Source organism: Bufo bufo, chromosome 3 (genome assembly GCF_905171765.1).
Source record: "Bufo bufo chromosome 3, aBufBuf1.1, whole genome shotgun sequence".
NCBI lineage: Eukaryota > Metazoa > Chordata > Amphibia > Anura > Bufonidae > Bufo > Bufo bufo.
In genome coordinates, this window is record NC_053391.1 from 32,749,636 (window position 1) to 32,770,194 (window position 20,559).

Sequence of the window (20,559 nt, forward strand, 5' to 3'; positions counted from 1 at the left end):
GGGTAAAAGAAAATGATGCAAACCATCTCACTAGCGCCACCTTCTGGAAGTGGCTCCTTGTGAGTCACAATCCAACTTTTTAACAAGTCCTGGACAAGAAAATGCCAAGCCAAATATCCATCCGTAGACTGCTGTTTCGGGGAGCTTGCCCTCATCAGTATGGAGTATGACTCTGGTTGGCTCAGTACCATGCTCCTTATGGAGACCAGCTGTGTATGTAGACTTACTGGCAATGCCCTAGAAGGTGGCGCTAGCGAGCTGGTTCTCTTTTCCTGGGAGATACCGCTTTGCAATTAAAAAAATAAAAATAAGATATATAATATATACAGAGAAGGTGAAAATAAATGGGGCAGTCTATTGTATTGCTGAAATTTTAACCCCGTCCCAACTGCCCCATATAAATTTGGGACTTTAAATATGGCGCCCGCTCGCACGTGCAGCAGGTGCCATAGCCGACAGGGTGCCTGCTGTTTTAAACAGCAGGCACCCAGGACTAATGTATGCGATCGACAATGGACACATTGGAGTCTATCAGAAAAGCAATATGATGATTGCTTGCTATAGTTCCCTATGGACAACTATTAAAAAGTGTAAAACAAAAATAAAATATTTTTAAAAATATTTTTTTTTAAATGTAAAAATCTAAATCGCTCCCCTTTCCCAAAATTAAAATAAAAATACATTAATAATTTTAAAAAAATTAACATTATGGGCATCGCCACATGAGAAAACGCCCCTACTATTAAAATACAAAAATATTTATCCCATGTGGCAAACGACGAAACGGCCATATACGCCCCAGAACGGTATCAATAAAAACTTCAGATCATCCCTCAAAAAAAAATAAGTTATGGGGGTCAGAATATGGCAATAGAAATGAAAAATTCGTTTTTTAAAAAGTTTTAGATTTTTTTCAGTATTAAAAATCAACGAAAACTATACATATGTGGTATTGTTGTAATCGTAGTCACCTGGAGAATAAAAATAACAGGTCAGTTTTACTGCATAGGAAACAGTGTAAAAAAAAACAACCCCATAAAACGGCGGAATGGTGTTTTTTTGGGTTAGTTTTTTTCATAATTCCATCCCATTTGGAATTTTTCCCCGCTTTCCACCACATTGTATGCAACTGTAAATGCTGCCATTAGAATCATTAGTGCATGAAAATGAAAATACTGAAAATCACCCATTCTTCAAAGGGTTAAAGAGAACTTCAGCACTTGAAGCAACATGTACAAAAGTTGCCGAATTTATGGACAGTCTGTAAAAACAGGCAACTTTTTTCCTGTGTCCGTGAAAAAAAAAATCTTTTTTTTTTTTTTTTTTTTTTTTTTTTTTAAGGCTTGTGGGACTTCGATTATTTTGGTGGTAATTCTCATCGTTTTACAGCTCCCAGTGATGAGGCGTTATCAGTACATTAAACTGTAGACACGTGGTACTTAGAATCATTATTATTCATTATGGTTTTATAAATTGTCCATAACAATTGTTGGCTGTCTGTTATTTTGGGATAATTTTGGCCAGAAAAAATGAAATATCTGGTTGGCCTGGTGGGGAGGAGATGGGAGTGGTAGTGGTGTTGGTAGGACTCGCGGTGGTGGCTGTCCTGCTCCTGTGCTCCCTTGGGCCACGCAGTGAGGTGGAGGTGCACTTGGTGTTAAAGGGGTTCTCCGGGTTCAGGGCTGATGCAGCACAAGGCAATGGGGAGCATCGGAGCAAGTACAAGTAAAAGAATAAAGAGGAGCCCTGAACCCGGAGAACCCCTTTAACACCAAGTGCACCTCCACCTCACTGTGTGGCCCAAGGGAGCACAGGAGCAGGACAGCCACCACCGTGAGTCCTACCAACAACACTCCCATCTGCTCCCCACCAGGCCACTGCATACTCAACCGAATGTACGACGCTAAATACGGGTACAATACGCCCGTCTGAATGAAGCCTTACTGCACTGCATAGAATCATTAGTATTACGCACTTTGCAGCTCTTGTTAGAGCAGGGGGTCAGCAACCTCAGGTACTCCAGGTGTTGTGAAACTACATCTCCCATCATGCTCACTTGCTTGGCTGTTCTCTAAATTCCCACACAAGTGGAAGGAGCATGCTGGGAGTTGTAGTTTCACAACAGCTGGAGTGCCGAAGGTTGCCGATTCCTGACTTAGAGGGTGACACTTCATAGCCTCATGCGTTACCTTCACAGATTTCCACTCCCAAACCCTCTTTTTATGGCTGCTTAACCTTCTTAGGAACACTGGTCCACCATCCTTCTCTAGGATGCTTCCTGGTCTCTTCCTCAAGTCGTAAAACGCTGATAGTGGTTGTTGCATACAGGACTGCAGTTTCTGGAAGCTGCTCACACTGCAATCATCTCCTTTAAGGGTAGTTCATCGAATATGGCCTAGCCGGATACTGCTGTTGACGACCAGACCCCATTGACTATAATGGGATCTGGCTGCTTTCCAGCACAAGTGCTGGTTTTCGGCCGGCCGGAAACCATTGCATGCAAAGGTTTTTGTCTGGCTAAAAAGCGGGAGGATCCCCAGGCTTCTATTTAACACAAGTGTGAACCTACCCTTACTAACTCCTTTACACAGAAAAGAGCCGAGCCCAGGGGTTAAGGCCCTCATCTTCCTGTAGACTATCTTCAGGATGGAAATTAACTCAGAAAACAGTATGGAATAAAAAAAAAAGCAAAACAAACACAGGAGACATATCACATTACACATCTTACACTACATTTCACCACTTAGCAGTAGCCCACTGGGTCACTACAATTGGGAGACTATAATACAAGGCTCTTGTGTTTCCACAGAGTGTGCTTACTCAGGACGATGAAGCCTCGCTCATGATGAATTACGCTGCCTCCATGGACAGCACAGTTGTGAATGACGAGCCCTTTGATGACGTCACTAAGGCAGCCACCAGTAATAAAGGTCTGACATTGGCGTCGACGTCCACCGTGCCAGCCATGAGCTCAGAAGACGAGCTTCTCGATGCCTGGGAGCAGAGCAGTCAGCCGGGAGACTGGAATGGCAATGGATTGGAGGACCCAGACTCTGAATTAGTATCTGTCAGTAACCTAAGCATGTCGGAGACGGGGAGCATCAGGAAATCTAAAGGTCTGTGTTCAATGCTGATCCTACTGCCAGAATTATTCATTTCATATAACAATGTCACCTGCATAAATTTACATCTCGTTAGAGCTGATAACTGCTAGCCAGGGAATAAAGGTGGCCACACAACTTCAATAATGGTCAGATGAACAATTGTTTGGGCAACACCTATTCTTACCGTCCGTCCCCCATACACATTAGCCCAGTTCCTCCAAAGTTGGCGGGTTTGGCCAACTTTCATCTAATGTTACTGGGCACCTTAAGATGTCCTTTCCAATCTGAGCTAGTGAAGATCAGTCCGGTTTAATGTAGGCAAAGGACTGTGATACGTTGACCACAGAGTTCTTTGGGTTCAGGGAGTAGAAATAGGGAGTGCAGAGGTTGCATATGTGCCCTGGAGCCTGAAGGACCCAAAACGACTCTGCTCCATATGAAGAGACCAGTTTTACTGAAGATGTCATACTTTGGGGTGGCTCCATACACCATTATAACTTCTGAGGTTCTTGATTCCAACTGAGCATTGGACACTGGTTAGCACCTGGAACATTAAAGGCTTGGCTTTAGCCCTACTGGAACAAGTCTTCATGATACCAAGTGGTCACCAAGTATTGTCTCCAGATACTATGGTATCTTCTCAATCTCGATAGACTTAGGTTAGTTGAGTTTAGATTAAAAGTGCATTTTGCTTCTCCAGAATGGCATTAAGGTCCATTCACACATCCGTAGTGTATTGCGGATCCGCAATACACCCGGCAGCCCCCCCCCCCCCCCCCCCCCCATAGAAATGCCTATTCTTGTCCGCAATTGCAAACAAGAATAGGACATGTTCTATTTGTTCCCGGAGCCGCAGACCAGAAGATCGGGGGCGCGCTCCGGAAATGTGAATGTGGACAGCATTTTGGACCTCTTGTGAGAGCCCATGACTGATCTCACAAACGGAAACCAAAACGCCAGTGTGAAAGTAGCCTTAGCAATTACCTGTTTTTTATTGCGGCTTGATCCGGAGTTTTGTCCAATTTCACCCTGAACCTGGGCAACCCCTTTAAGGAGTTGCACATTTAATTTTATTTTTTAAAAGGGTCAGAATGACATATAAAAAAGGAAGTGATATTCACCTCACTAATCCCTACTGCTCCTCCTCCGATGCTTCGCAGGTTCCTACTGCTTTTTACTCCCTGGCCGCTCCCGACACCCAGGATCACTCATCCACTTACCATATGAGGTGGGTCACCGCTGCGGGCAGTGATCGACTGCATGGTCATGTCCCGTGTGTCTAGATGGAAGTAGAGATCAGTGGGGAACTGAGAAGTGCCGAAACGGGAGCAGTGGCAGATCAGTTTTGTAATTTTTTTTTTATGCCATGCTGACCGTTTAAAAAAAAAACAAAAAAAAAACTACCGTCCATTAAAATTCTAAACCTAGATCTTGCATTACACAAAAAGTTGACAATGTTGAAAAAATTATATTTCTATCCCCCGCCAAGTGAGTAGATTATCCATCTCCCATGTTGGGTATTAAAATGCAATGATCTTGTGGAGCGGTCTTTTCCTGCCATAATCTGGAGCAAGCAGGTCATAAAGGGGTTCTTCACCCTTGGGGACGTTTGCTATAGACCCCCTCAGCGTGGCCGGACTCCTAATCGTCTGATCTCCACGGCTCAGTTCTGGCTCCATCACTGCTCAGCTAGTCTGCTGTTCCCGAGTCTTCCCGTGTCAACATCCGGTTTGATTTGGCCACTGCAGTCAATAACTGGCTGCAGCAGTCAAGTGTCACCCATGACATGGTGGTCAGTTATTTGCTACGTGACCTGCGTTAAACTGGATGTTGACAGGAGGAGACCCGGGGTCGGCAGAGCTGGCAGGTCAGAATCCAGAAGCGGGGATCAAGTGAGTAGGACTACCACCATGGGTCTGGCCATGCTGGGGTGTCTGTAGAAAATGTCCTCAGGGATGAATGACCCCTTTAAGAACCCAAATGTCTTTGTATGATTGTCCCCAAGTCTAGGGGGGAAGGTGGTGTCAAAAAGACAAAAAATGTGTTACTCAAGGTTTATTTTGTTGCTTGCAATGGCTGTTCACTTTTTGTTTTTCAACTACAGGCTGCTGCGGAAGGTGTTGGGGGAAAAAAAAATAATCCGCGTGCTTGCTCTATTTTTTAAAATCATTTTTGCTTCTTTTTTTTCAAAAATTTGAGACCAATTCGATTTGATATAAAAATTCACAAAAATGAAAAAAAAAAACAACAACTCCTAAACCACCCATGGTGCTGGGATTCAGATCACTGTGAAATCAAACCTCCATGTTGTCTGTCCGATCATCTCTCATTCGTCATTTTCCTGTTTGTCTCTCTCTCATCGTCTCTCTTTCCATCTCTTCTGTCACCTTAAGAGGATCTTTTTACCAACTTCAATTAATTGCTCACGCAGTAAGTCCACCGATTTCCATTCCTTTTCTTCTTGTGTTTTTGCTTTTTCTTACTCTTTTAACCAGGTGAACCGGAACCCCCCCCCCCCCCCTTCACCCCCAGGACTTGATTAAAGTAGAAAAATAAAATCATTACGTACTTGTCTTTAGCATTAGAAGATGTCGTATGGGGTGTACAATGTAAAAAGCTCATTGTCTGAAGATCGTTTTCTGACTGGCTCCTTTATTTATGTCTGAGCCCTGCACCGACCCGCAGGATTGTAGTACTGTTGTAGTATGGCTCCTGTTCAGTACTTTGTACTATCCTCTTCTGTTATGGGGGTAGTCCCAGTGGTCAGATCATGAGAAATGGGGCCCGCGCTCCCCTGTTTGAATGGAGCAGTGGCCAAGCATGTGCACTACTGCTCCATTCTGGAGATAGCAGAGTACAAGCAGTACCATAGAGTTGAATGGAGCGGCAACCTACAAACATGTCTGCCGTTCCATTTAAACAGGGGAGCACGGGCTCCATTCTCATGCTGGGGCCCCCACTGATCAAGCATCTATCCCAAAGGTTATCCTAATGAGACAACCCTTTAAAGGGGTTGTCCGGCCTAAGAGCCGACCACCCTAATCCTCAGACCCTGTGCCGTTCCCGCATAGTGGCCCCTTTCCTGGGTGCTCACCGGCCCCGAAGTAGCTTCATCCCATGACCACTACGACCAATCACTGGCTTCAGCGGTCACATGTTCTACAGCGGCACACACTGTAACTGCTGGTACATTCTAGCACGTGACCACTGAGGACTGTGATTGGCCACAGAGGTCATGGGACCAAGTCACTTCCTGTCCAGTGGGGACCCACAGTGGCTGGAAACGGGGCCATAGTGGAAGAGGCGTTCTCTTCGTTGGGCACGGGTTACTAGGATTGAATTGGTTGGCATCTAGGCTGGATAACCCCTTCAAACATGGCTGATCCACTTTTCTGCCTGAGGGGCAGTTGTGATGGAGGTGGCGCCAATACTATGGCAGCCCCTATAATGTTCCCATACGTAGACCCTTTACATCGCTTAACGTTTCTCCCTTTGTAACGAGCCTCTATTTTCTCGCAGGCGGATTTTTACACAAAGGAGCAAAGCTATTTTTCCGCCGGAGACACCAGCAGAAAGACCCTAGCATGAGTCAGTCTCACAACGACCTGGTCTACCTAGAAAGGCAAGGGGCGGCGGAGCATCACAAGAAGGGGGGCACGCTGACCCGACTCCTCAATAGGAAGCTCCTCCCCAAAAATAAACACAAAAATAAACCGCCACCTGAAAACGCCTAACCCAGCCAGGCAAGATGGCCGACCAAGACACCACACGAGGAAAGCCCCTGAGAGGCGTGAGGCCGTGGTGAAGGCCTAGATGTCCCTCATGAACGAAGTGAACTTGTAAAATCCTGCTTTTAATTTTTTTTGATCTTTTAGCTCAACACTGTGAGATTTTAGAAGTCCTATAAGGCGGCTCATCCTCAACGCACAATGGAGGGGCAGCCATTTTATGAGCTAAAGCAATACTCGTGGGAATAGAGAGGCAGCCATTTTGTATGAGTGTGAGAGTTCTCAACTAAGGTGGTCATTGATTGCAATGTACCTCATCTCTCAATGATATGACTGGTTTCTGTGTGTTTTTCTACAAAATGGCGTCCACCGTGGAGGGTGGGTTCACCTGGAAATGTCCACTTTGTCATGGAATTGCATGTAAATTGTATTTATGAGCCACTCGATGCAATTCTATGGCTAGAGTCTCCACTTTGGCCTAGGCGCTAATGGCTTCCTCCACACCTCTGGGTGGGGGCAGGGAGGATCCCTATGATATCCAATAGTGCAATCTCTACGCAGCGGACCACCCTGAACACTAATTATGTAAATAATGGAGATATTAAGAGGTTTTTATATAGTTATTATGTTGAATTCATGTAAGATTTCCGCTTATTTTAGGCACCAACTAAGCCGAATGTAAGTAGGCCCCAGACATTGATATAGGAAACCCAGGGCTTAGCTATAGGGTGGTCAGACGTAGGCCCTGGTGCCTGATGGGGTTCCAAGGCTGCTCTGCCCCATAAGAAGGCACTGGTATTATAAATGGTACATGGTAGGTAGGGGGCCTTTATTAAAGATTTTACATTGGGGGCCCAGGAGCTTCAGGTTTCACCTCATAAAGACTTAAGGAATTTTCCATAGTGCTGGTTGCCCTTGGAAACAGAATACAGCTTAGCTCCGCCCTTCTGTCAGACATGTGACATAACAGCTTAAAGGGGTTTTCCAGGAGGAAAATATTGATGACCAATCCTCAGGATTGGTAATCAGTAGCTGATCGGTGGGGATCTGACCCCCGACACAGGAGCGCTGCGGCCTCTTCAGAGTGTAACCAAGCACAGCGCCGTACATTGGATAGTGGCTGTTTTTGGTATTGCAGCTCAAGCCCATTCACTTGAATAGGACCAGTGATGTCACTGGCCTTGGAAGAGGGAGCAGCTCACAAAGAGACTTCATAGTACATACAGTTCCGTCTGGTCTAGGGGATAATGCCAGATTAAAGGAATTTAACTACACTCCCAAAATTGAAGGGTTATTACATTTCATCAAAATTTCCACAGAAAAGCAGGGCCTAGGTCACACGATGGGCTGCCTGAGAAAATGGCGGTGTTGTCCGTAGCAACCAATCAGCTTGAAGCATCTGATTTTCCACAGCAACTGTGAAACTAATTGCATTGATGATTACTGGTTGCTATGGGCAACACCAACACAGAAGAAAGTGTCAGTGTTGCCCATATAGCAACCAGGCAAATTTCATCTGCTTATTTTTTTTAAATGAAACCAGTCCTCTAAACTGTTTTGGGAAAGCTGGGTGACTATATCAATATGGCCGCCGGAGGCCAGCTTAAAGCTCCTAAGCCCCGATGATAAATCTATATGAACTCCTCTCAGGGCCCACTAGGCCAGGCTTAAAGGCTATGTACACCTTCCGGAGGCAATTTTGTTTATGATTGCGTTTTACTCATTTTTGGCTAAAAATCATATTTTCAATTGGCCTTTATTAAAAATACTGAGCCGTTCTGTCACAAAGAGTTAACTGTTTTTCTAACTGTGTGACTGGTACTTTCACTTTCTGCCGTCATCTAATAACCCTCATCTCTAAACTACTAAAAAAGGTCATAAACACTTATTTAAGCCACATTCTTATCAGTAAGATAAGAGCTGAGCTATAAAGAATGTTTAAGAGATCAGAGATAAGGGGCCGTCAGCTGAGCTGCCTGACGGAACAGAGTGAAAATTCAGATCCTGCTACTAGAGAATCTCAAGGCTGCACAGAGACAGGGGTTCAACATTTTAAATAAAATAAAGATTTTTAGCTCAAAATCAGTACAATATAAAAAAAAAATGCCCTCAAAGGTGTACATAGCCTAAGGGCCTGTAACCTCTACATACCTCCCGACCTACCTTTTTAGACCACCAAGTGGCAAAGCTTATGCAAATGTGCTAAACATGGTGGTTGTTTCTGATGGGTGGCACCTGGATTAGGGCTCTGCACCCCCTATAGCAAAGCCACTGGGCAAATCTACCTACAAATGCTTGACATATTGTTTACACCAAAGCACTGCCTATAGCCCTTCACCTGTCCTGCCTGCACTTTAAGATGGCGGCTCTCTGCGGACCTGTCACCCTCCTTCCCATACACTCCATACAGCCAGGGATCGTACTGCGTAAATTTTATCCGGCCTCCTTGGACGCGGCCATTTCCGTGCTTTAAACCCAGTGGCTAGAAAAGGGTGACATCACTCGGGCCTACAGCACTTTTTCTCTCCACAAAATGGAAGCTTCCACGCAGTGCAGAGGACGGTCTGCTGCTTTTTTTTAGGAATTTCCTGCACCTTGCATATTAAAGGGAAGCTCTGCCTTTGACTGATATTGACCTTTAAGGTCGGTAAATGTAAAATCCAGCTACTTCATTTTATTCTATTACTTTTTCTTTAACATCTGGAAGCTGCTTGCTGACGGTTTCCAGTCAGCCAGGAGAGATTATTTTAAAAATGTATTAATTTATTTCTATGTTGCGATATAGAAAATTCTCCAGAATTTATAGATGTACAGTATATAATATATTCGTAAATCCTAGCACATACGCCGCAAATTATAGATACATGAAACAGCGAGCTAATCTTTACATTTATAGGGCATTGTGTAAAACAAGATGGTTTCCATCCTGTTAGCGGCCATGCTGACGCTTTCCATCTAACACCGGGCGATGTTTTTATTCAGTTCTGTGCAGATACGAGTTAAAGGGCTCATGCACACAAACCTATTTTTCGTCTGCAGCGGATACGCATTTTTTTCTTGCGGCTCGGATGCGAACCTGTTCACTTCAATGGGACCGCAAAAGATTGCGGACCACGTGTCCGTTCCGCTGCCCCGCAGGAAAAATAGAACATGTCCTATTCCTGTCCATTTTTCGTACAAGGATAGGACAGTCCTATAGAGGGCAGGACGTTCCGCAAAATGCAGAACACGCGACCGGTATCCGTGTTTTGCGGATCCGCAATCTGCGGACGGCTACGCCCATGTGCATGAGCCCTAAAACACAGAAAAAGGTAATAAAGATCTTTTACGCAGATGCTAGATTTTACATTTTGAGCTAATGTTGGTCAAAAGGGAAGCTTCACTTCAAGGCTGCGTTCACATAGGCAGGAAGCTGCATCACTACTGCGTATTTTCTTAAAGGGGCTTTTTTTTTTTAGAGGGACAATGTGATCGATTTTGCGTGAATGTGCCCTTGGTCTGTAGGAAATCGGCATCAAGTCAATGAAAATGTATGCTTCCTGTCACACTACACTGCAGACTACTAATGGGCTTAGATGGGGTGTCCAGTTTCGAAGACCCCATTATCATAGACCGTATTAGGGGGGAGATAATAGAGGGCGGTGCTCTGTTCAGGATCCACCTCTTTTGGTCAGAATTACAAAGAGCGTCTCTCGCTCTGGAGGACCTGCCCTGTCCTGTATGACATAGACAACCCATTGATGTGAATGGACACTGTGTAATACTTCATTTCACCAGAGGTGGCACTGCAGGGAAACTGAACGCTTACTGCCAGGTTTCACCCACAGATTACAGCCGATCGCTGGGGCTCCCGGCAGGACGACACTTTGTGATCTGCTCAGAGGAAAGTCTTTACAGTCCAGCGCTGGACTATCGGGCGCCAGATTAAAGGACGTTTTTTTTTTAGTTTAATTTTTATTTAAAGAAACAGGAATTCAGAATGTGGAAATTCACCGTGGCATGGAAGCGCCTGGCGTTTTGTGCAGTGATTGGCGCGTGAGTGAAGTGGGTAATGAGTGTTCATAAAAAGCGGGTATCAAGAAAAACAAAACACTGATTAACCCCTCAGCTGCTGGCGCTCTCTGGACTTCTCAGGCAGACAAAGAAGGGGTTAACTGCTGTGTAATCGTAGCATTAATAGCCATACCAGATGATTATGCAAAATGATGATGTACTTTATAGGATATTTAATGCTGTATACATAGAACATAGGAAGAATCTGATTTTTTCCTCCAGGTTTACATTTCAGCAGTCGGTGAAGGATTATTTGACATTTCTACATCCGTTTCTAATGATAACTCTCATCCTCCTCATCAGATTACACAATGTAAACTTTCTGTATTAAAAAGAAATCTTTACTGCTGACCGTGTTCTCAGAAGTGATTCAAATAGTTTTATTCTACTTTTTTTTTACTATTTTATTTTTTATTACTATTTAATTTGTATTAATTGATTTACAATTTTTCTTACCACTCCTCTTTTTATTATTATATTAAATTTTTACTATTTAATTTATACTATTTTTTATTATTTTTTTTTACTTCATTTTGTTAGGGTGCTTTCTTCTAGCGTTAGAAGAATCCGGAAATCCGTATGCAAATGGATATCATTTGTTTCCGGATCCGTCTGACAAATGCATTGCAATACGGATTAGTTTGCCATTTTTGTTACAGCTCCCTTTTTTAATTAGTTTTTATTTTTACTATTTAATTTGTACAAAATTTTTTAACATTTTGTTAATACTCCTTTGTCAGAGATCTCCCCATTCATTGCTCCAATTGTTCTTCGAGATTTATTTCGAGCTGGCAGCTCAGGGGCATGTCCTTTCTGCTGCAGCTCTCTCACTATCCAGAGCTCAGGAGATGGGTCCTTTCTGCTGCAGCTCTCTCCCTATCACAGCTCAGGGAGCGTGTCCTTTCTGCTGCAGCTCTCTCCCTATAACAGCTCAGGGGGCATGTCCTTTTTGCTGCAGCTCTCCCACTATCTGCGCTCAGAAGATGGGTCCTTTCTGCTGCAGCTCTCTCCCTATAACAGCTCAGGGGGCATGTCCTTTCTGCTATAGCTCTCTCCCTATCACAGCTCAGGGGGCGTGTCCTTTCTGCTGCAGCTCTCACTATCCAGAGCTCAGAAGATGCGTCGTTTCTGCAGCGCTCTCTCTCTATCACAGCTCAGGAGGCGTGTCCTTTCTGCTGCAGCTCTCTCCCTATCACAGCTCAGGGGGCATGTCCTTTCTGCTGCAGCTGTCTCACTATCCAGAGCTCAGGAGATGGGTCCTTTCTGCTGCAGCTTTCTCTCTATCATGGCTCAGCTTCTAGCAGTAGACACAGCTGACGGCATTCAAAGATTTAAACTGAGAATGTGTGACCACCTCAGTGACATGGACAGAGAAATAGGAAAAAGAACAAACAGCAGGTGGCGCTATACAGATAGATTTTACTGAATAGCTCAATGGCTATACTAAATGTTTAAGTACATGCCATTACAAAAGTATTCAGATCCAGGCGCTGGTTTGAAAACTGTATAATATTCTTTGTGGGACAACCCCTTTAAAGGGCTATTCTCATCTGGGACACTGATGGCATCGCTGGGATTAATGTCAGATAGGTGCAGGTTTCACCTCTGGGACCCAATCCTATCTCCAGAACGGGGCCCCTGAAGTGAAGGAGAGCACACTGTGCCTGTACGGCCTGCTCTCCCTCTACTTTGGGGGCCCCGTTTTGGATTTTTTAATATCCAATCAACACTGCCTAGGGGCTCGTACCCACAAGCTTACTAGCTCAGCGGTCCGCAGTACACGGGCACCGGCGGTGTGCACTCTGCTCGCGGATATGGACCCTTTGACTTGAATGGGTCCGCGATCCACACCATAAAGATAGAACATCTTTTTGCTTTCTATCTTTTTGCGGTGCGAAAGCACGGATTGGAAGCCCACGGAAGCGCTTCGTAGTACTTCTGATCCGTGCCTCTGCACCGCAAAAAGGTAGGTAAAGCCCTGTCTTCGGTCGTATCTGGCTGATGTGGACCCATTCAAGTCAATAAGTCTGCATCCATGGTACAGAGTGCACTCAGCCAGTGCTCATATATTGCGGACCGGCCGTTTTACGGTGCCCAATACGGGCACTGAGCGCTTATGCTCGTGGGCATGAGCCCTAAACCTGGGTATTTTTCCATTCTAACCATTGGTGGGGCTCCCACCTGCACATATATAATACAAACATCTTTTAAAGCGGAGTTCCACTACCATGATTATGAGGCAGCAGCCTGGACCTCCAGCTACATTTAGCCAAGTCTCTTTGCCCATCAAGAACTGTTGGGAGATCTGGGTAATTTAACCCCTCAGAAGCCGCCGTCAATGGCGACAGTGGCATCTGGGTGGTTAGACAGAGTTAGACGGGTCCCCCAGTGGTGAAATCGTGGGGTTCTGATCAGTTTCTAGGGGCCTTGTGAAGGTTCCCAGCAATGTCATAATGAGCTGCCGGCAGAGCCATGCGCAAGGCAGCCTTAAAAGATCCCATACACCGCAATAGTATTCTATTGCAGTCTATGGTCCAAGTGACCAAGAGATCGCAAGTTCCACAAGGGAACTAAAATAAAAAAGACCAAAAATATAAAAAATGCTAATCACCCTCTGCTTCCCCAATTATGCATATAAAAATAAACATAATTAGTATCGCCACATCTGAAAATGTCCGAACTATATAATATTTGATACCTTCTCATACCTTGACAGGTCACCAATATAAAGGAAAGCAGACAACCCCTTTAACACCGGAAGTTTTTTCGTTTTCATTTTTCTTCCCTGTCTTTACAGAGACATAACTTTTTTATTTTGTTGTACTTTCTATTGCCACCCTTTTAAAATGTCATACATCGTGGTAGGAAGTGGGAAAAAAATTTCCAAATGGGGTAGAATTGAAAAAAAAACCCTGCAAATTCCGCCAGAGTTTTTACGGGTTTTGTCCCTACGGCGTTCCCTTCATTCTCTGGGTAAGTCCGATTATTTGTATAAGTTTTTCTTGTGTTTTTAATACTGAAAAAAAAAATAAAGACTTAAATATATATATTTTTTTTTACATCGCCACATTCTGACCCCCATAACTTTTGTATAGTTATGTCTACAGAGCTGTGTGAGGGCTCATTTTTTTGCAGGATGGTCTGTGGTTTTTATTGTGTGTGATTATTTTTTTTTAATCACATTTATTACATTTTTGGGGGTAATAAAGAAGCGGTGAAAGAATAGTGAATCATCTATTTAGATTTTTTTGTCTGTTACGCCATTCTCCGTATGGGATAAATATTTTTATATTTAAATTGTACGGGCGTTTTTGGACGTGGAGATGCCCATGAGGTTTATTTTTTTTATTGTGTATATATTCATTTTTTTATTCTAGGGAAATTTTTTATTTATATATATATATATATATATATATATATATATATATATTTTTTTTTTTTTTTAATTGTTTCTAACTTTTTATTAGCCCCTCTAGGAGGCTAAAATACAATATGCACTAGTCAGATTTATTTTCAATTGTCATTATTGCCGGTCGCAGACTTTAGCCGCGGGCCGACACCATATTTAAAGCCCCTCCTAGCGTCGTACATGTAGGGTACTGGGAGCCTAAGGGTTAAGGCTGTCAGAATAGGGCGATGCCAAGGAAATGTTTATTTCTTCAAAGGTTTTTATTTTTTATAAATCTGGTATCCTCACACTTTAACTGACCTGCAGGATAAGGCCATCTTGTCATTTTTAGTTCATAGCGAGCACAATAAAAACGAAACCCAATAAATAAATCTTGGAGGATTTTTTTATTTTTTTTTTCAGTTTAACCGACAAAGATTTTTTTTCTCATTTTCCAGTAAAAGCTATAGTCAATTAAATGGTGCCATTATAAAATGCAACTTGTCCTGCAAAAAGTAATAAACATATGGCTATGTGAACTGAGAATTTAAAAAGTCCTGGCTCTTGGAAGGCGGAGAGGTAAAAAAACTAAAATTGGCTGTATCCTTAAAGGGGTATTCCGGTAGGTACAAGTTATCCTCTATCCTGTGGATAACTATCAGATTGGTGGGGGTCCATCAATGGTGAGAACAGGGCCCTGTACCCCCTGCAGCTCCCCTAAAATGACCGAAGCGGTCGGTCAAACTTGCACGTGGCCGCTCCATTAATTTCTATGAGATTTCCGGAGGTAGCCTGAGTACAGCGCTCACCTATCTCCAGAACTCCCGTAGAATTGAATGGAGCGGCCGCGTGCATGTTTGACCGCCCGCTCCGGTCATTTTAGGGGAACAGCAGGGAGTACAGGGCCCCTGTTCTCGTGATCTACCTCTGGGACCCCCACCGATCTGATAGTTATCCCCTATTCGCAGGATAGGAGATAACTTGTACCTACCGGAATACCCCTTTAAAGGGTTAAATGGGAACCTTATTAGAGAATACTAAGGTAATAAAGTGTAGCTACCGATCATTACTCCATCATTTTAGCCTCGTCAACTATTGCTCTTTGCTTCCGGAGGATTCCCAGCATTCATTAAAACCAACAGACGACCGTTTATTTCTAACATGTTGCGTTACGCCAACCTATTAAGGTTACGTCTACTGATAACAGCTGGGAGCACCCTAATAAACAGTTGTGTTTTTTTTTTGGGGGGGGGGCCCTCATTCTGGAATGGGGCTGTCCATGGGTAACAACTCAAGTTGATATATGATACCTATTCGTTGTCATTTTTAGACAGTTTGTTGTCCTAGGAAGACTGCAATACCACCAATGACCACCAGATGGTAGTGCTACATCATAAACCTGCTGCAGAAACATTGTAAAAATATTTATGTATTACCGGTAGATACATTCAATATACAGGTGAAACTCGAAAAGTTAGAATATCGTACAAAGTTCATTTATTTCAGTAATGCAACTTAAAAGGTGACACTAACATATGAGGTAGACTCATTACATGTTTATCTTAATTTCCAAACTGAGAATTATATATATAAAGATATATTAGGGTGTTTCATTTTGTAATGGCAAAAAATAGCAAATTGCAGACTTTGCTTACGCCCCGAGTCTCAGTTATGTAAAAGATATATATGCCAAATTTCAAGAAGATTGGATAACATGTAGAGGTTGCACACTTTCATCAGTTTTGTAAAAGTAGCCAAAAAAATAAGATTTTTCAATGTTAATTACTTTTATTGGGAAAACTAGAAATCACAAATAATATTAAAACTAGACAATAAGATAGGCAAAACATGTGTTATATTAATCAACTTTGAACGATGCAATCCCTTCTTTTGTTAGCTTGGTGACTACTTTTCTGTGATGCTCGACTGCCCTCAACAAGAATTGTTTTTGTTGTTCGTCCCTGACCGATTCGTTAAACTTTTTTATCAGAACGATTCCTTTTTCTGCGCTATCATTGACCACCTGAAGAGCGTTCACATGGCTTCTTAGAGAATCAATCACTGCCGTATTCTCTCGCATCCTGGATCCCAAACAATTCAAAGAACGTCTTTGTTTTATTAGTAACGAAATGGCTCAGGTCTTTTCCTTCAAAAACTAGTTTTTTTCCCCTCTAATCGTTTTGCTTCCTTTTTCTTTGCAGGTTTGGTTTCTAAATATTTTGTCCTATTTTCCTTAACAGCCTGAGTAATACGTTCGTCCAAAAAAGCCAATCCTATGTTTGTTTCTGACAGATACCAAAGGTGTCTCTTAGAGACTGTGAGAGCACTTTTTCTGACGTCTGCATCTGGGTAAGTGCTCAGGAGTAGGGATGAGCGAACCCAAACTGTATAGTAACAGTCCGGGTTCGGGTTCGGTGTTCGGCGCTTTCTTGGCGCTTTTTGAAAGGCTGCAAAGCAGCCAATCAACAAGCGTCATACTACTTGCCCCAAGAGGCCATCACAGCCATGCCTACTATTGGCATGGCTGTGATTGGCCAGTGCACCATGTGACCCAGCCTCTATTTAAGCTGGAGTCACGTAGCGCTGCACGTCACTCTGCTATGATCAGTATAGGGAGAGGTTGCAGCTGCGACGTTAGGGCGAGATTAGGCAGATTAACTCCTCCAAAAGACTTCATTCTGTGATCGATCTGAAGCTGTGGATCATTGAAGTGCTGATATTGACTTGCTCACTTTTTTGAGGCTGCCTAGAGCGTTTTTAGATCACTTTTTTTCTGGGGTGATCGGCGGCCATTTTGTGACTTGTGGTGCGCCAGCACAAGCTATCACCAAGTGTATTTAACCATCAATAGTGTGGTTATTTTGTGCTATATCCTACATCAGCTGCAGGCTGAGCCTGTGTCACCGAAGTGCATTTAACCATTAACAGTCTGGTTATTTTTTGGCCATATACTACATCAGCTGCAGGCTGAGCCTGTGTCACCCAAGTGCATTTAACCATCGACAGTCTGATTATTTTTTGGCCATATACTACATCTGGTGCAGGCTGAGCCTGTGTCACCCAAGTGCATTTAACCATCAACAGTGTGGTTATTTTTTGGCCATATATTACATCAGGGGCAAGTTGAGCCTGTCACCCAGCGCCTAAAAAATAGCCCTGACATTTATATTCCTCTAAATCTGTACTGTTTTAGCTGGTCAAATTATTTGTAGTGACCGTAAAAGCACACTTTTTTTCTGGGTTGAAAAACCATTCCCAAATTTGCCATTCTCAAAATAACTAGTTTCTGGTATTTGAGGCCTACTTGAAATCTATCCCAAAAAGAATATCTTACATTGAAGGTATTGATAGTGTCATTCAGAAAAACCTAAGACACACGCTACCGTGCAGATAGAAGTCTGATTCTGTGATTAAACCTATACCTGTCACACAGCGCAAAAAAAAACAGGTCTCACATTTCTATTCAAGCAAATCTGTACTGTTTTAGCTGGTCAAGTTATTTGTAGTGACCGTAAAAGCACATTTTTTTTTCTGGGTTGAAAAACTATTCCCAAATTTGCCATTCTCAAAATTGTGGTGAACGGGAACAATGAGGAAAACATCTAATAAGGGACGCGGACGCGGACATGGACATGGTCGTGGTGGTGTTAGTGGACCCTCTGGTGCTGGGAGAGGACGTGGCCGTTCTGCCACAGCCACACGTCCTAGTGAACCAACTACCTCAGGTCCCAGTAGCCAGCAGAATTTACAGCGATATTTGGTGGGGCCCAATGCCGTTCTAAGGATGGTAAGGCCTGAGCAGGTACAGGCATTAGTCAATTGGGTGGCCGACAGTGGATCCAGCACGTTCACATTATCTCCCACCCAGTCTTCTGCAGAAAGCGCACAGATGGCGCATGAAAACCAAGCCCATCAGTCTGTCACATCACCCCCATGCATATCAGGGAAACTGTCTGAGCCTCAAGTTATGCAGCAGTCTCTTATGCTGTTTGAAGACTCTGCTGCCAGGGTTTCCCAAGGGCATCCACCTAGCCCTTCCCCAGGGGTGGAAGAGATAGAATGCACTAACGCACAACCACGTATGTTTCCTGATGATGAGGACATGGGAATACCACCTCAGCACGTCTCTGATGATGACGAAACACAGGTGCCAACTGCTGCGTCTTTCTGCAGTGTGCAGACTAAACAGGAGGTCAGGGATCAAGACTGGGTGGAAGACGATGCAGGGGACGATGAGGTCCTAGACCCCACATGGAATGAAGGTCGTGCCACTGACTTTCACAGTTCGGAGGAAGAGGCAGTGGTGAGACCGAGCCAACAGCGTAGCAAAAGAGGGAGCAGTGGGCAAAATCAGAACACCCGCCGCCAAGAGACTCCGCCTGCTACTGACCGCCGCCATCTGGGACCGAGCACCCCAAAGACAGCTTCAAGGAGTTCCCTGGCATGGCACTTCTTCAAACAATGTGCTGACGACAAGACCCGAGTGGTTTGCACGCTGTGCCATCAGAGCCTGAAGCGAGGCATTAACGTTCTGAACCTTAGCACAACCTGCATGACCAGGCACCTGCATGCAAAGCATGAACTGCAGTGGAGTAAACACCTTAAAAACAAAGAAGTCACTCAGGCCCCTCCTGCTACCTCTTCTGCTGCTGCTGCCTCGGCCTCTTCTGCTGCTGCCGCCGCCTCGGCCTCTTCCTCCGCCTCTGGAGGAACGTTGGCACCTGCCGCCCAGCAAACATGGGATGTACCACCAACACCACCACCTGCGTCACCAAGCATCTCAACCATGTCACACGGCAGCGTTCAGCTCTCCATCTCACAAACATTTGAGAGAAAGCGTAAATTCCCACCTAGCCACCTTCGATCCCTGGCCCTGAATGCCAGCATTTCTAAACTACTGGCCTATGAAATGCTGTCATTTAGGCTGGTGGACACACACAGCTTCAAACAGCTCATGTCACTTGCTGTCCCACAGTATGTTGTTCCCAGCCGCCACTACTTCTCCAAGAGAGCCGTGCCTTCCCTGCACAACCAAGTATCCGATAAAATCAAGTGTGCACTGCGCAACGCCATCTGTGGCAAGGTCCACCTAACCACAGATACGTGGACCAGTAAGCACGGCCAGGGACGCTATATCTCCCTAACTGCACACTGGGTAAATGTAGTGGCGGCTGGGCCCCAGGCGGAGAGCTGTTTGGCGCACGTCCTTCCGCCGCCAAGGATCGCAGGGCAACATTCTTTGCCTCCTGTCTCCTCCTCCTCCTACTCAGCTTCCTCCTCCTCTTCTTCCACCTGCTCATCCAGTCAGCCACACACCTTCACCACCAACTTCAGCACAGCCCGGGGTAAACGTCAGCAGGCCGTTCTGAAACTCATATGTTTGGGGGACAGGCCCCACACCGCACAGGAGTTGTGGCGGGGTATAGAACAACAGACCGACGAGTGGTTGCTGCCGGTGAGCCTCAAGCCCGGCCTGGTGGTGTGCGATAATGGGCGAAATCTCGTTGCAGCTCTGGGACTAGCCGGTTTGACGCACATCCCTTGCCTGGCGCATGTGCTGAATTTGGTGGTGCAGAAGTTCATTCGCAACTACCCCGACATGTCAGAGCTGCTGCATAAAGTGCGGGCCGTCTGTTCGCGCTTCCGGCGTTCACACCCTGCTGCTGCTCGCCTGTCTGCGCTACAGCGTAACTTCGGCCTTCCCGCTCACCGCCTCATATGCGACGTACCCACCAGGTGGAACTCCACCTTGCATATGCTGGACAGACTGTGAGCAGCAGCAGGCGATAGTGGAGTTTCAGCTGCAGCACGCACGGGTCAGTCGCACTGCGGATCAGCCCCACTTCACCACCAATGACTGGGCCTCCATGCGAGACCTGTGTGCCCTGTTGCGCTGTTTTGAGTACTCCACCAACATGGCCATCACTGGTGCGTGGCTGGGGGGAAACACAGGACGATGACGATACGCCTCCCACAGAGGACAGCTTGTCCTTACCTCTGGGCAGCCTGGCACACATGAGCGACTACAAGCTGCAGTGCCTGCGCAACGACAGCAGAGTTGCCCACATTTTAACGTGTGCGGAATACTGGGTTGCCACCCTGCTGGATCCCCGGTACAAAGACAATGTGCCCACCTTACTTCCTACACTGGAGCGTGATAGGAAGATGCGCGAGTACAAGCGCACGTTGGTAGACGCGCTACTGAGAGCATTCCCAAATGTCACAGGGGAACCAGTGGAAGCCCAAGGCGAAGGCAGAGGAGGAGCAAGAGGTCGCCAACGCAGCT

At 45.0% G+C, this 20,559-nt stretch overlaps 1 protein-coding gene across 1 annotated transcript in view; it reads left to right on the plus strand.

The window, feature by feature from the left end:
- Positions 1 to 8,601, plus strand: part of C2CD2 (C2 calcium dependent domain containing 2) — a 53,097-nt gene extending 44,496 nt beyond the window's left edge. The window contains exons 14-15 of the mRNA XM_040423041.1: positions 2,810 to 3,116; positions 6,624 to 8,601. Of these exons, the coding sequence (XP_040278975.1) occupies positions 2,810 to 3,116; positions 6,624 to 6,838 (522 nt within the window). The 3' untranslated portion in view covers positions 6,839 to 8,601. The remainder of the gene's footprint in view (positions 1 to 2,809; positions 3,117 to 6,623) is intronic.
- The last annotated feature ends 11,958 nt before the right edge of the window (positions 8,602 to 20,559 follow it).